This window comes from Haliotis rubra, unplaced genomic scaffold, assembly GCF_003918875.1.
Source record: "Haliotis rubra isolate DU_JTF1 unplaced genomic scaffold, ASM391887v1 Scf2000, whole genome shotgun sequence".
Taxonomy (NCBI): Eukaryota; Metazoa; Mollusca; class Gastropoda; order Lepetellida; family Haliotidae; genus Haliotis; species Haliotis rubra.
The window spans coordinates 35522-53222 of NW_025766005.1; the positions used below are offsets into that span (position 1 = coordinate 35522).

General features: G+C 42.9%; 1 protein-coding gene across 1 annotated transcript; it reads left to right on the forward strand.

Annotated features, from left to right (window-relative positions):
• Positions 1 to 258: 258 nt before the first annotated feature.
• Positions 259 to 16752, forward strand: LOC124275657 (peroxidasin-like). The gene is made up of 13 exons (XM_046711281.1): positions 259 to 367; positions 1746 to 1893; positions 2432 to 2553; positions 3371 to 3550; positions 7178 to 7235; positions 8343 to 8437; positions 9381 to 9488; positions 9905 to 9997; positions 12369 to 12830; positions 13305 to 13503; positions 14765 to 14934; positions 15972 to 16062; positions 16489 to 16752. Exons 1-13 carry the CDS (start codon positions 322 to 324, stop codon positions 16547 to 16549), a joined length of 1833 nt encoding a protein of 610 aa, XP_046567237.1. The 5' UTR covers positions 259 to 321; the 3' UTR covers positions 16550 to 16752.
• Positions 16753 to 17701: the final 949 nt, after the last annotated feature.

Here is a 17701-nt window from a genome sequence, read left to right on the forward strand (position 1 = left end):
GTTAATCCGGACAATATCACTGGGAAGGGTAAATTCTGGATTAAAGGGTACTTCATGAGACGACGGACAAACTGCAGTGAATGTTGTCGAGTGCCACGTATCATTTCTCATACGACTGATACAGTATTGCTTTTTTCATTTGAAAAGCATTTCCACGCGACGTTATTTGGAAATCAATGCATTTCAGCCAATGGGATTAAGGCATACACACATCCGCTTCACAAACATCAATGATGTAGGCTCCAAACGCTATATAAACGTGCGTATTGCACAGGACTTCAGTGCGGGAGGCAGCTCCTGGTGAAAGAGACAGTGACGAAGATGTTACTGACAACGCTGTTTTTAGCAGGCATCATTGTTGCTGCAGGTAAATTATTATCTTACTTCTCAATTACACTATTTATTTTATTTTATTTTTTTATTTATGAAAGGGGCTTAACAATACAACTGTATTGACAAAATAGTAATAATGTTTACTGTTACATGTCTCTCTATATTGTATTGGAATCTGAACATCTCGCTCTTTCGACTTATTCAGTGGACCATTCAGATTTAATCCACTAGATACAGGTGGCTTATAATATTGTGTTACTTTAGATTTAGTACATTCTAAGTGATGTAATTCTCCAAGCAAGTTTGGTCGTGTAGCATCGGAACTCTCTCTGTGAACGTCACTGGTTCATTACAATGGTTTAAGACTCAAAGTGAGTGAGTAACTATGGTTTTACGCCTCTTTTAGCAATTTTCAAGCAATATCTCGATGTGGGAAACCAGAATTGGGCTTCACACATTTTACTCATGTAGGAAATCGAACCCCGGTCTTCAGCGTGACGGGCGGACGCTAAAACCACTAGGCTACCCAAACGCCCTAAAACTCAAGGAGTTATGGACTTCAACTTTCAATATTCTTTCAATGCAATGCCCAAAGTGATGCAACTCTTTGACTCAAAATGATTTAAGGAATTTTTACAAGCACCATGGTGGCATAGGGAGTGAGTGCGAATATTTCAGCAATATCTCAACGGGGGACACCAGAAATTGGCTTCACACAATGTACCTCTTTTCCGAATCGAACCCGGGCCTTCGGCGTAACGAGCGAACGCTTGAACTACTAGGCTACCCCACCGTCCCGTGTTATCGGGAGACACATACACTAAGATGAGAAGGCGAGACTCCTTGTATCCATGATCCCTGCAGTAACACTCCGAATATGATTCCCAATGAATATTTGTTGGATACACATATCCGCCGTGTTTGATATAAAATGCCTCTCAGTATACATTCTGTACATTCCTCGAAAGGTCTATTTTTAGATCAAGTCCTATTGCAGAGATACTTCTCCGGGGATATCAGAATGTTATTGTGGTTTCAAGATTCCAGTTAGAATTGATCTTCAGCAACTCATGTTTGTCGTCAGAGGCGACTAACGGGATGGGATAGTCAGACTTGCAGACTTGGTTGACTCATGTCATCATAGCCAAATTGCGTAGATCGATGCTCATGCTGTTGATCACTGGATTATCTGGTCCAGAGTCGATGTTTTACAGGCGGCCGCCATATAGCTGGAATATTGCTGAGAACGGCGTTCAACAACAAACATACAAATCCAGATTCCAGATTACGGAACTGGTTATTTCGGGTTCCATGCCCGAACTCCTGAGTTTAACCAGTTTGGGGTGACCTGCCCTTGCGTTACTGAAACAGCTTTTCAGCTGACTGATTCCTGGTCACTTCGATGTTTACAGGCGGTTGGAGAACTGTGCACAAGATGATACCAGAAATTGTCGACGCCATGGAGACCAATACCGAGGCCGAGAAGACCTTCAACGAAGGCAATAAAGCTGAAGTCATCCTCGCGCGAGAAAGGGCGAGACTGAGCGAGAGAATCGCAAGGTAGGGATTGGCTGATGTATTACCATCCATCTGTGTTTTTTCTGTATGCATCATACACTCACCATTTCATTCATGTCTGTTGCTTTTTGGCATTGTATTCCTCCACATCAATGGAAGATAACAGCTTTTGTTAATGAGTGTGGTTTTAAGCCGCTTTTAACAATATTTCAAAACTATACACTGTTATTGTGCGTCACACAATGTACCCATGTAGGTAATCGAACTCAGGTCTTTGGCGTGACGAGCGAACGTTTTAACCACTAGGCTACCCCATAGCCCTGACGGCGGGTAGCAGATGTGTTTTTGTGTCTGAACATAGTTTGTACTTTGTTGGCCGAACACTGAGAGTTGGTTTAACCAATGAAACGTTAAAGTGTATTGAAGTTTAAAACATATATTAAAAATTTGTTGGCGGATTTTTTTTACAGTAAATAATCGTTAATTTTACTGGAGACAATTTGTAAGTTTATTTCTTTCCGCTTATCTTCATATACGGTTAACTTCTGCATGAATGTTTTGTTCGTTTGTTTGTTTTCAGTAAATGTGACAGGAAGCTGAAATACCGGCCGCTAGATGGCGTGTGCAACAATATTAAGAATCCAAACTGGGGAGCGCCATTACAAGCATTCAGGAGAATCCTTGACCCCAAATATGACGATGGTGAGTATGCATAGATCTATATTTTCGAAATATTGAACATCTTAATCCAAAACTGAATGATTTTACGAAACAGCTTCTAGATTCACATTCGACATGACCGATAATATTGACTAATGACTACTTTGCAGGGAAAGAAACCTTTCAATATTTCCCACTAGATACATGACCATTGAGTGGACAATAATCAGTGGTCCTCTCTGTACTTCACTAGTCCAAAATAACACTCGTAGATTTACTTAACTATCAATACAAAATTCACTGGCCACCAGGACCAATCCAAACTTATCATTTAGTGGTCCTGGAGATTTTTTACTAGCCAGCTACCACAGGACCAGCGTAAATTTCGCACACTGAGTTAGTAGTTAAGGATATTCGATCTTATCAGTGTTAATGACACGATACCTCCTTCTGTGTGTCATAGCAACATTCATCCATATTCATACGAAATTTCTGAAAAAGACTTAGTCCGTAATAAGGTTCAGGTTTTGTTAGAAACGTGTTCATGAAATTATTACCAGTTCGCGAAAATGCATTATGAATAAAAGTAAGCTGCATAAATTAATGTAATTTTATATAATTTCAAATTAAGAATACTAGTGAGCGAGTAAGGGTTTACGCCACTTTTAGCAATATTCCAGTAATATCACCAGAAATAGGCTTCACATGATGGGAATCGAACCCGGGTCTTAAGCGTGACGAGCGGACGCTTTAACTATTAGGCTACCGCCCCGCCCCTGAAGAATACTAAACGTGCGTGAATGCAGGTAATAATGTGAATTACTGTAAGTTTGTAACGATCAGTTTGTCTTCCTATTAGATAATGGTAGCCCTCGGTTGTTCGGAGGTAACACAGAGCCCCTCCCTAGCGCCCGGGAGGTCAGCGTGGAGTGTTTCAACCTCGACAGTACGAGTACGCAGGACAGGATGTTCAGTCAGATGATGATGCAGTGGGGTCAGTTCCTGGACCACGACCTCACGGCGACGCCGAAGACTGACGGTGAGAACAGAGAACATTCCGAGTGAGTGTGAGAGTGTGTGGCTTTACGCTGCTTTTAGCAATATTCCAGCAATACCACGAGATTCCAGTAATGGGCTTCACACATTGTACCCATGTGGGGAATCGAACCCAGGGTCTTTGCCGCTTTAATGCTCTTTGGAGTTGTGTCCCTTTGGCGTGCCAGGATCAGAGTAGTGGGGCTTTGATACTGAGATTGTTGTTCACCATTTGTCAGCACTATACTAGCTGTTACATTAAAAACCTAAAACGTATTTATCCTACTCCCAGGGTGCCGTTGTACAAAGCAACTTTAGCTCCACGACAGTCGTAAGTCTATGCTATGCTATTCCAGAGATATTTGTTGTGAAGAAGAACGTTCTGTTGTAGACATGCCTACCTGGCGTATTTTGCCGTATATATTACGATTTTGTATCATCAAGCACGATTGTACACATTACAGTTTGTACCCTGACAGGGATATAATGTAAAAAAATATCATGTACGATCAGAAGTGTATGAACAAACATACAAATATACATCTACCCCAGGAATAACCCAATCCTGCGCCCCGTTTCACAAAGCTCTCATAAGATCAAAATCTCGTAACTTTTCTCGTAGCATGTGTACTTACTATACTGTAACAATGACTTACGATAGTTGTAGCGCTACGAGAGCTTTGTGAAACGGGGCCCAGGTTATTCCAAAGTATGTACATTGTTCATACTATCACTCAGATATTAGTATTGCACATTCGGGTAAAGTACATCACTAAGCATCTGAAAACCAAGGGACATCTAACCAATGTTGTGTTCCCACCGGTGGCACCAGCGATATGGACAAGTCAATGGCCGTTGTTAAAGCAGAAATCCAAATGACACAAGACGAGCAGCAGCCAGACCAGCTAAAACTCCAACCACAAAGGGCCAGGAGAGCTGCAGTCAGGCACTCCTGAGTGCGGCCATGGCTCATAGAGAGAGGGGATAACAGTTTGGTCAGTTCTCCAGACGCCTAGACACCAATTTGAAGTTAGAGGATCCAGTAGCGTTCCAAAACTACACAAGGTTAACACCACAGCTCTTCGATGAAGTCTTGCATAGGGTGGCCCGAGCAATCGATCAGGAAGTCACCAGTTTCAGGCAACCTCTTTCACCTGGACTGAAACTGGCAGTCACAGCTAGGCACCTTGAGGCTGGAGACAACTATGGGTCTCTTGCGTATGCCTTCAGGTGTGGAGTGTCCACCATCTCAGAGATGGCTCCAGAAGTGTTCCACACAGGCAATTGTGTTTAGCCTACCTGTGACCCCTGAAGCCTGGACAGCCGTAGCTAACCAGTTTGAACATAGATGGATATATCCCACGCCATTGGGGCCCTGGATGGCAAACACATTGCTGTCAAGAAGCCACCTCAAACTGGCAGTCAGTTACAAGGGCGTCGTTTCGATACCGCTCCTAGCTCTGATGGATGCAGATTACAAGTTTGTGTGGATCGAGCTTGTTAGGAAAGGACACATGTCAGATGCTACGATATGTGGCGACTCGGGGCTGGTCAACGGCATGGACTTCCCCCACCCTACCCTCTGACTGCAAGCCCTGATGAACCTAAGACATACCCTTCTTCACCTTTCGCTCTCAGGAATTGCCTAATGAAGCCATGCAGCAGAAGAAGGATGTCCAGGAAGGAGAGGACTCGCAAGAGGGAGGAGAATGGTGGAAAATGCCCTTGGGATCCTGGCCAATAGATTCAGGTGTCTCCTCATAGTGGAGGGGACAGTGGTTCTGCACAACCGATTGAGGCTGAGGCATCCAGACATTGCAGCACAATAGGCGGACCACGAGGATGAAAACAACATGTCATCCAAGGGGCATGGAGGACTAAGTGGACTGGCTAGATGTGGATCAACCTCCTGCACCTCGCAAATCAGCCAGAGCAAATGCGAAGGATCAGAGGGAACTCCTGAAGGCGCAGTAATTCTGATTTCCAGTACATATATGGGCGCAAGAACTCGTAACAGATCGTGAGCGTCCGTGAAAAAGCGTCAATAGTCGTATCTACTCGTAGTTACTCGTATCAACTCGTATCTGCTCGTGAATCATTCGTGTCAGGTTGTTAGCAATGGGACCCGACAGACCGTCACAGATCGTGGGAGATCACTACACATCTCAACATAGCGCAGTGTTTGTCTTGTCCACGATTGATTCCGACCACTACGATTTCTAAGCACGATTAGATGTGATATGTTCGCTTTGTTATGATGCAATACTATCTGATGCGATGATCACGATTGACGATTAACTGTGTTGATCGTAGAAATTGTTTTAACCCTTCAGAATATTTCTACGATCAATACGATTGCCACGACTGACCTCAAGATCTGATAAGATTGATAGGATCACCGCGATTAGTCCACAATTAAGACCACGGTTTCAATCATGGCGCGAATCGTGATAGTGTGAACATAGCATTTAGGGCATCCATCACAACAACTACCGTTTCCAAGGGTATCAACAAGTGTGGAATTTCGACAGTTCATGCTCTAAAATCCAGTTACTTGAATTGAATTTGACAGTTACTTCAACGTAAACATTCAACGCAATTCAGAAAAAAAGGCGTGTCTGCTGATGAGGTTGTCATATTTCGTGTTGAAACGATCATTTTCCGCGATCTTGTTTCGACACTCAGGAGGGTGCCCTCGCTTAACGCGCAATTGCAATAAATAGAGAGAGTGTCAGCTATTATAAAAGATCTGTACAGTTTAGACCCGTCTGCCAAATGGCAAAACCCGATATACTTGAAAAAATATTGAAAATGCGAGGGAAAACTTACCATTACTCTTGCGCCACATGTTCTTCTTTCACTGTCCAGCGAGGAAATGGAGTTGCTTTAGGGGCAACTCCACATTTCGCACTGACAGCGCTTCCACCCTGTGAAATATACCCCGTGATACTGCTACAACTTGTATGCTGACTTCTAACAGGAATTCGAATATTACAAATGTTTGAAATTACATGAATTAAGGCATCGATCAAGGCGAAGTGGTGTGTATTCGATTCTCAGATCCTCATTTTCGCATGTTGTGTTCTGATGCCACCGAACGTAAAGCGGGTTTACGTCATTTCCCATTATTCTTATAAAATAAGTGACCTTACCAAATGGCGCAATCTAACGACGTCTTTTTGACATGATCACAAAACACTGCTGATCTGGTTATGAATAAAGATTATTTGTGTGATTACTGTAAGAACTTATGTTGTTTTCTTTACATGTTTTCAAAAGCAAACATACTAATTCACCGCTGTATCACGGAATTTAATGATTATGCCACCTGCCCATTACAGAGAAATGGATGCCACACTGGACCCAATCACTCACACAGTCAAATTTACAAAGTTGATCAAATGGACCCTGTTATACTCATACTGGACCTCTTCTGGAATTCACCAAAGAGTTCTCCAGAATGTGTCTCTATTTCCTTAAAAACATTGAAAGGAGTAATATAGCTTTAATATCAACGCAATAATATTATAACTAGTGTATTTGCATAGGACAGCCTTTGCATCGTCGCTTAAAGACATGAATAGATAATAGTAGCAGCGCGTATTATTCGAATCTGTAATTCTACTTCCAGCCAAAAGCTGTTGCAGCGGAATGGCATTGAACGGTGTTCACAGCGACTCTCTCTCTGAGTAAGTAGTGATTGGTTGGTTGGTAGGTTGGTTGGTTGTTTAAAACCGCACTCAGCAATATTCCAGCTATATGTCGTCGGTCTGCAAATAATCAAGTCTGGACCAGACACTCCAGTGATCAACAGCATGAGCATCAATATACGCAGTTGGGATACGATGACATGTGTCAACCAAGTCAGCGAGCCTGACCTCCCGATCCTGTTAGTCGCCTCTTACAAGCATAGGTTGCTGACGACCGATTCTAAACCGGATCATCACTGGTCATGTAGGTGTTGAGAACTCTACTGTTGTTTAACATAGAAGTATCACAGTCGAGCGTTACGTTCTCTAGCAGAAGTGGCTAAAAGTTCACTAAAATAGAGAACAGATATAATATGCTGATCATACATTTTATATCTTTCCTTAATTTCTTTAATACTTATTAAAAGCAGGAACATGCGCTCTTTGGGTTATGTGGACGAAGAAGCTCAATTACGTGTTTCAATTTAAGACACAACACAATAAAACCAGTATCAATTGGTAAATCTTTAGCTGAAGGAAATCATGGACATTTATTTTCAATTATAGCTCGCAATGATAAGGCAGTCCAAGCTGCGGACCCGTGAAGATCCGGGGTAGAATAGGTCTTCAGCAACCCATGTGCTTGCCATAAAAGGCGACTATCTTGTCGTAAGAGGCGACTAACGGGATCGGGTGGTCAGTTTCGCTGACTTGGTTGACACATGTCATCGGTTCCCAAATGCGCAGTTCGATGCTCATGCTGTTGATCACTGGATTGTCTGGTCCAGACTCGATTATTTACAGACCGCCGCCATATAGCTGGAATATTGCTGAGTGCGGCGTAAAACTAAACTCACTCACTCACCAAGCTGCGAGTCCTGGTCCCGCCAGGATCTGCTGGTCTTCATTCTTTAATGCCTTGTTTAATCAGAATCATGTAGTCAAAATCTCCACATTGCTTTATTTAGTGCTTGCCTCCCATACTGATCTGGCATGTTGTTGAACAGAGATAACCGACGGAATGTTCTCTGCGTAAAGACGGCCTCACAATTCCAGTCCTTGTACGAGTCGTAGTTGTATGTTCTGCAACAACGTTCATGATTTCAGTGGCCCCTGTTTCCCCATCCTTATACCAGCAGGAGACAGACAGTTCAAGAACTGCATGGAGTTCAGCCGGTCGATGCCTCTGGAGACCACGTCAGGTAGGTGAACACTGTCACCTTATATATGAATGTTGATATGATCACTCGTGGAGATCCGGGTTTAGAATTGGTCTTCAGCAACGGGATCGGGTTGTCACGTTTGCTGACTTGGTTGACACATGTCATCATGCCCCAAATGCGAAGATTGATAATGATCACTGGAATGTCAACAGACCCGGTCTCTGTGGTAACTTGTGTTGCATTGCTCTTCACCCATGTGTGGAAATGGTAGAAAGAAGAGTCGAGATGTCCGACGAAAATGTCAGACGAAGGAAGTATATTAACACGTACGCACAAAAGATTAGCAAATAAGTGATGGTGCTCAGATTGACATAATATATGCTGCCCAAGCTACATAGTTCATAGATCGATTCCTCCCTACAAAGATGCACATACATATCAACGTTATTAATGCATATTAATTGCAGGGTGAAAGAACGCATACACTTGAAAACTGGAATTTAATAAACAATTATAAGCGTAACCAAAACGGGAAAACACTTATTGGAACATCATAAACTCAGGGCCGGATCCAGGAATGTGTATTTATTTATTTTTTTTTCATTTATATTTATTTTTTTATTTATTTTTTTTTTTTGGGGGGGGAGTCCTTCTGGATCCGCCCCTTATACTTAATGACCACAATACCACTGTGACAGCCGTATGAAATACATAACAATCAAATAAATAACAATTTGTTGTTTGTTTCATTTTAGTCATGATTTAGTGTGGTGTATGTTTTGTTCTGTCTGACGATTTATGTTAAAAAAAATGCACAAACTTTACAGACCTGTTGATATGATTATCAATATTTTAATAATATTCCAAAGATCGATTGCGTATCGATTTCATTCAATAGTCTTACAACTTCATTTGCCATTGACAGTATTGCTGTGACTCTTTTACTGAAAAAATACATGTTAAAAATTGTGTCTGCTAACAGAGAGCTGTCACCGAGAACAGCTGAACTCCCTCACCGCCTACATCGACGGCAGCAACGTCTACGGGGGTTCCAAAGAAGAGGCGCTCAAACTCCGAACCCTCAAATTAGGTGCGTAAATATATGCTGTAATTTACGTAACAATAAAGCATTATTATCGTAAAGTCTACAAACGCGGTTCGGGTAAATATATACTGCACACGGTATATGCTTGATAAATATAACGCTGGAACGTCAGTCGTCGCAGGGTAATACAGAGGATAGAAACCACTATATCCACAAGCTCCTACATGACCAAAACTGGTGATTCGTGTCATTTCACTCATTTAATAGTTCCATAATTCTGCGGTAGGATAGCCTAGTGGTAAAAGCGTTCGTTCGTCATACCGAAGAACCGGGTTCGATTCCCAGCATGGGTACAATATGTGAAGCCCATTCCTGATGTCCCCGCCGTGATATTGCTGGAATATTGCTAAAAGCGGCTTAAAACTAAATTCACTCACTCACATTAATGATTCTGTCTCCAGGACAACTGGCGTCTACGAAGAATGGCCAGCGCCTCCCTATTACAAACGCAACCACCTGTTTGAAGGGTCCTGGACATTCCTGCTTTGATGCTGGTAAACTGTGGTCATTACAGGTGGTATTACAATCTGGTATTACGGGTACCGTTCCTCGCAAGTATCGAAACAGGATTGGTTATGGCCATTACAGGTGGTATTACAATCTGGTATTACGGGTACCGTTCCCCGCCGGTATCGAAACAGGATTGGTTATGGTCATTACATGTTGTATTACAATCTGGTATTACGGGTACCGTTCCCCACCAGTATCGGAACAGGGTTGGTTATGGTCATTACAGGTTGTATTACAATCTGGCATTACGGGTACCGTTCCCCGCCAGTATCGAAACAGGATTGGTTATGGTCATTACAGGTGATATTACAATCTGGCATTATGGGTACCGTTCCCCACCAGTATCGGAACAGGATTGGTTATGGTCATTACAGGTTGTATTACAATCTGGTATTACGGGTACCGTTCCCCGCCAGTATCGAAACAGGATTGGTTATGGTCATTACAGGTTGTATTACAATCTGGTATTATGGGTACCGTTCCCCACCAGTATCGGAACAGGATTGGTTATGGTCATTACAGGTTGTATTACAATCTGGTATTACGGGTACCGTTCTCCGCCAGTATCGGTACAGGATTGGTTATGGTCATTACAGGTTGTATTACAATCTGGTATTACGGGTACCGTTCCCCACCAGTATCGGAACAGGATTGGTTATGGTCATTACAGGTTCTATTACAATCTGGTATTACGGGTACCGTTCCCCGCCAGTATCGAAACAGGATTGGTTATGGTCATTACAGGTTGTATTACAATCTGGTATTACGGGTACCGTTCGCCACCAGTATCGGAACAGGATTGGTTATGGTCATTACAGGTTGTATTACAATCTGGTATTACGGGTACCGTTCGCCACCAGTATCGGAACAGGATTGGTTATGGTCATTACAGGTTGTATTACAATCTGGTATTACGGGTACCGTTCGCCACCAGTATCGGAACAGGATTGGTTATGGTCATTACAGGTGGTATTACAATCTGGTATTATGGGTACCGTTCCCCACCAGTATCGGAACAGGATTGGTTATGGTCATTACAGGTGGTATTACAATCTGGTATTACGGGTACCGTTCCCCACCAGTATCGGAACAGGATTGGTTATGGTCATTACAGGTGATATTACAATCTGGTATTACGGGTACCGTTCCCCGCCAGTATCGAAACAGGATTGGTTATGGTCATTACAGGTTGTATTACAATCTGGTATTACGGGTACCGTTCGCCACCAGTATCGGAACAGGATTGGTTATGGTCATTACAGGTTGTATTACAATCTGGTATTACGGGTACCGTTCTCCGCCAGTATCGGTACAGGATTGGTTATGGTCATTACAGGTTCTATTACAATCTGGTATTACGGGTACCGTTCCCCACCAGTATCGGAACAGGATTGGTTATGGTCATTACAGGTTGTATTACAATCTGGTATTACGGGTACCGTTCCCCACCAGTATCGGAACAGGATTGGTTATGGTCATTACAGGTTCTATTACAATCTGGTATTACGGGTACCGTTCCCCGCCAGTATCGAAACAAGATTGGTTATGGTCATTACAGGTGATATTACAATCTGGTATTACGGGTACCGTTCCCCGCCAGTATCGGAACAGGATTGGTTATGGTCATTACAGGTGATATTACAATCTGGTATTGCGGGTACCATTCCCCACCAGTATCGGATGGTCATTACAGGTTGTATTGCAATCTGGTATTGCGGGTACCGTTCCCCGCCAGTATCGAAACAAGATTGGTTATGGTCATTACAGGTTGTATTGCAATCTGGTATTGCGGGTACCGTGGGGGTGAAGTCTTCGAGGTAAGCATGTGTTCTGATTATCTGACACTGTGTAATGTTTCTTTGAATGTATTGCCCTTGATATATCCTACTTCTTGAGTAATCATTGATCAAATGTAGTTTTAACCTCCGGTCAGTTATAGAAGGGGATTCAGATACTAGGTGTTTAAGATGTAGGTGAACTTCACCGAGATATGGTCATCACACCACATACATTACGCCGAAGACCCGCATTCGATCACTATATTGGTACAATGCGTGAAGCCCATTTCTGGTGTCCACCGCCGAGATATTGCTGGAATATGGCTAAAAGCAGTGTCAACAGCCTAGTTACATAAAGCTCAACTCACTCACTCACACATATTTCTACGAGTGAGTGAGTGAGTTTAGTTTTACGCCGCTGTTAGCAATATTTAGCAATACCACGGCGGGGGACACCAGAAATAGGCTTCACACATTGTACCGATGTGGGGAATCGAACCCGGTCCTTCGGCGTGACGAGCGAACCATATCTCTACGAAAGAAGCGAAACGTATCATTCTGGAATTACACGATTCAGGTGATGTTCGAGTGAACGAGTTCCCTGGCCTGACTTCCATGCACACAGTCTGGATGCGAGAACACAATCGAATTGCGAAGAGGCTGTCCACTGTGAACCGTAAATGGAACGACGAGACACTGTTTCAGGAAGCACGTCAAATCGTCATTGCTAGTATGCAGCACATCACCTACAAAGCCTGGCTCCCACATGTTCTCGGCGAAATGTACAAACTCTTTGACCTGTCCGGCAAGTACCAGTACAACGCCTCTGTAAACCCCGGCATCTTCAACAGTTTTGCGGCAGCGGCGTTCAGGTTTGGTCACTCTCAGCTTGCTAGAGAATACGCTGTAAAGGGCAAAAGAAAAGTGGAGATACGAAAGATGTTCTTTGACACCTCGTTTGTGACCAATGGCTACGATGACGTTCTCGATGGACTAATGACTTGGAGCAGTCAGGCAACCGACAAAGCGTTTACTCAAGGTGAGTGATAGACTCGGTCTCCATGCCGCTTAGAACGGTATTTCGGTTATATCAGTCAACGTGTTTTAGCTTAATGCGGATGGACATCACGCAACAATGCAAAGCACGATTTCACAAAGCAATCTTAACGTTACGATGATCGTAACTCCCATTCACTAACACAGACTTAAGGATATCAATCAACGTGTTTTAGCATAATGTGGGTCAACATCACACAACGATGCAGGGTCCGATTTTTTACAAAGCGATCTTAGCGTAACTTACGATCTTGATCGTAACTCCCATTCACTAACACATGCTTAAGATAGACGTAATTCTAAGAACGCTTTGTGCAAGTGGGCGTAAACGAATCCCTCTGTGGTTAAACACACGAGAACGAGTATGACTCTGACTTGTTCGATTCCCTGATTGAGCACAAGGTCTGTCTGTATGTACGTGCGTGCGTGCGTACGTATGTTGTACGTTATATTACAGGCATCGTCGATCACCTGTTTGAAAACACGGTTGAGTCGGGTATAGGTTTCGATCTTGTATCGTTGAACATTCAAAGAGGACGAGACCACGGATTGCCCCCATACTTGGACTTCGTTAACCACATATCAAAGGTCCCTGCTGTGAAGAAACTATTTAGTGATGATCTCACGGTACCAAAATGTGCCTTGGATCTGTATAGGTAAGTACATACTTACCATGTCAAAGTGGGTTGAGCGCAACTCAACTTTGAGCCGTTGTATGCCAATAATATGACTATGTTTATTAGAAACAGAATTCCACAAACAAAACGTTGATTACTGGGAAACAAGGATAAGTTGGCCCGGCGCAGAGAACGCGTTAACGAGAAGTAGGCGGTGCACGACAATGAGCAAACCCATTTGGTTTGTGAAAGGTAGAGCAGATGTAGGCTAGTGCACGTGCATTACATGACGATGAAATTGATTCCGTGCGTAGCACACGCCTTGCTCGTAAGACTCACGCCAGTGTAGCAAGTCACACTACACTTGATCGCGGACAACCTGGGGCCCCTTCGCTAACAATGGCAAGCGCCAGTTGACGGCACTCATACATGGTAATACGGGTCAGTTGTCAGGTCGGTGCTTAACTTATCCTTGTTTGCCAGTATTAGTATAGTTGTCAGCTTAATGTTGGGGATGCAGGTACCAGGTGTTTATGATCTGGGTGACCTTCACCGAGGTATGGTACATCACACTGATGTGCAGCGGGGTAGCCTAGTTGTCACACAGAAGACCCCGGTTCGATTCCCCAGATGGGTGCAATAGGTAAAGGCCCGTCGCAAATTGGTGGAATATTGCTAAAAGCGGCGTAAAACCTCACTCACTCACATCAGATTGATAGTCCACCTGTTACAGTCCATGATCGTATAATATACTTCTTATCAGTTTCTTGACTGTTGCCGTTTCCCAGTTCCAATGAGTACGGTCAGATAACATTTAGGGTCAAACAATTATAATAATAATGCTTTGGACAACACGTGGTACTGCAGTAGGATGTTATACGTGTTATGCGTGAGTAGTAAAAAACACGGATGTGTCATCATATCAGACCAGGAGTACATATGGTAGACGCGCATAGAACATTCTTTTCTAAAATAGGTTCCTGTCATGAAACATTTTGACTTTTTGGACATGACGCAAAGCAACATAAGCAGAATTTATTTATTTATTTATTTATTTATTTATTAATTAATTAAAGCTAAAGCAATGCGGTATTTTACTGGTTTTGATGATTCCAGGAAAAGACAACGGACAGCCTCTTTCGCGTGTAATGAAAAGACGTTTCTAGTTCAAACGTCATCCTGAAACAAGTGTCTAGCTGTGAATAGCGATTACGTTTTACCTCAAAGTTCTTCCTCACTTAAACAGTTGTAAAAAATCTGCCACTTCGTATCAAGTTTCCTTTCCATGTTTTGATTGTAGTTGCGTGAACGATGTGGATTTGTTCGTGGGCGGTTTGAGGGAGAAGCCGGTAAAGCGAGGACTGTTGGGACCAACATTTGGCTTTATACTGGCTAAACAGTTTGAAAACTTACGCTTGGGGGATCGATTCTGGTATGAGAGAGCTGACAAAGAACGGATCTTCACTGCAGGTAGGAGTTTAGTTTGCCAGTAATGTACAGAACATCGATAGTGGACTCTGCTAATATGTTCCAACAATTGATATTGAAAGCGTCTCTGTTGGGGAAAGTAGTCTTCCTTGAATGTTTTATAACATTAGGTTTTGTTTGTTTCCCTAAAATACGCAACGTCCTCAAAGACCGGCATCAAGGGCTTTCCTGCAATATGAAGATGACCCATAGAGTAGAACGTGAAAACTGTTCAAGGCCGACATTTTTATTGTTGTTCTGCCCGGCGGTACGGCTAAGCTCTTGTAGGGGACATCTCACTAGTTGTATCTGACTGGAGGCTGAATACAACCTATAAAGGGATGATGACCCGTTTCCTAAACACGTAGCCGTGAAGATCCGGGTTAGAATTGGTCTTCAGCAACCTACGCTTGTCGTAAGAGGCGACTAACGGGATCGAGTGGTCAGGCTCGCTGACGTGGTTGACACGTGTTATCGTAACCCAATTGCGTAGATCGATGTTCGTGCTGTTGATCACTGGATTGTCTGGACCAGTCTTGATTATTTACAGATCACCGCAATATAGCTGGAATATTGCTGAGTGCGGCGTAAAACAAGAAACCAACCAAGCTAAGAACGACAGTGGTCTGGCTCACCACTGACTGTGAAACCTGCGAGATTTGTTCTTTTGCAATCTGTTGAGGACTATCAGTAAATGGTCTGGTTTTTGCACAGGTTTGAACTGAAAGTGGAATTTAATTTAATCCAACTGATTCACTAACTGTAGTGTGCTGGTTTGTGGTTCTGTGGAAAGAGCACAGGTCACAAATCACTTGAACAACAAAGGTGACTTTGTTCAAAATTGGATCTGATCACCCAGCAGTGAATGGGTACCCGGTGGGATGAGATGGTCATAGGACTGTTAAGTACCTGACGCCTCACAGGCAGACTTGGCCATAGACTGGAGTAATAATGCAACACTGTATGATATGTGGAAGTTAGCCCAATATAAATACACACTGACATTCATCTTCTTATTCTTATTGTTATTATCATTTTAGCGCAGTTAACTGAGATACGGAGGACGTCGTTAGCACGTGTCATCTGCGACAACAGCAACGTCAAAGTCCTTCCACGTGATGTCTTTAAGCGGTGAGAGAACAATGTCCAATATAAGGGATGTAGGTATAGGTGCTGGGTTGCCCGAGAGCGTAATTCTTCCAGAATTTATATGACATTATTTCTCTGTAATTGTTGGTATTTTTTTAATTATCTAAGCAATAACAGTCATATTGCAGACACGTGTATGTTTCTGAGACGCTTTAGTACAATGACATGGGCATGATGAGGGGAAGAAACCTTTTTAAAAATGTCCCACTTTTTTTTAGGCCACAGGACCAGTGGGTGGACCATAATTAGTGGTCATGTCTGTACTTCACTGGTCCAAAATAATAGATTTACTTTTAAAATTCACTGGCCACCAGGACTTTAGTGGTCCTGGTGAATTTTTACTAGCCAGGCACCACAGGACCAGCGTAAATTTCGCACACTGATGATCATTGTTTATATTTTTTGCAGGGCCTCCCGAACGCAGTGTCGTCATCTGCCAGGGATTAACCTGTCAAAATGGAGAAAGTAATTCTCCTAAAATGGACATCGAAAAACATTGCGAGACAACCGTACCTTTTAACGAAGCTGACCTCGTAACGCTCGTTCTTTGTAAAACTTTCCGCCTTCCTTTGTTCTACAACGATATCGATTATGACACTATGAAACCGTCAGAAACTGTCTTCTTTCTGTACACATGACCTTTTCTGATTAAAACAATTCGTCGCAGTTGCACTTTGACTTGGAGTGTTTCATCTTACCAAATGAATATACGAATTGTGTTTTGCTACCAGTTTTGTGCGCAAAGAAAAAACCTGAGTTGATGATAGTAAAATTATTCCTTTCTGAAGATGTATATGTATTTGTAAAATGTTGATACACTTGAACCAGGAAACCTGAACGTCGATGCAGGCTTTGAGATAAAGTAGAGTGTATAGTTATGTTATGTGCTCGACATAGCAGCCATGTTGCAAATTGCTGGCTTGATTCACTTTCCTATCGAAAATATGTTTATATACACCGTCACAACGTATTTCACAGTATATTTAAGAATTGACTACGTCGTCAATATCTTTGTCGTTATGGAGGTATAAAGGTAAAAAATGTGTGTTACGCGGATTTGTATAAAGTGAGTGAGTATGGTTTTACGCCGCTTTTAGCAATATTCCAGCAATATCACGTTGGGGGACACCGGAATTGGGCTTCACAAATTGTACCCATGTGATGAATCGAACCCAGGCCTTCGGCGTGGCGAGACAACGCTTTGACCACTAGGCTATCCAACCACCCCTTCACAAACCACCCCTTCACAAAGTAAGCGCTTCAACATGTTTTCGTGTATCAGTTCCTAAACGCAAGTGCATGTTATCATCAATTCAGAAGAGGGTGAGCGAGTTGAGTTTAACCCTTCTTCGTGGAGTTTTTCAGTATTTTACGTCACGTCTGTAAATTGTGGGCGATGTCAAAGTGACATCGGCTTTTATAACAACAGGTTCCAGTCGTGAAGAACGCTGAAATAATGTACGGTGTTAAATAACATTCACTCACACACCTCGTTGCGAACCGCCGATGCTTTTTCTGGAAGTAATGGGGCGGTGGGGTAGCCTAGTGGTTAAAGCGTTCGCTCGTCACGCAGAAAGACGACCCGGATTCGATTCCCATAATGGGTGCAATATGTGAAGCC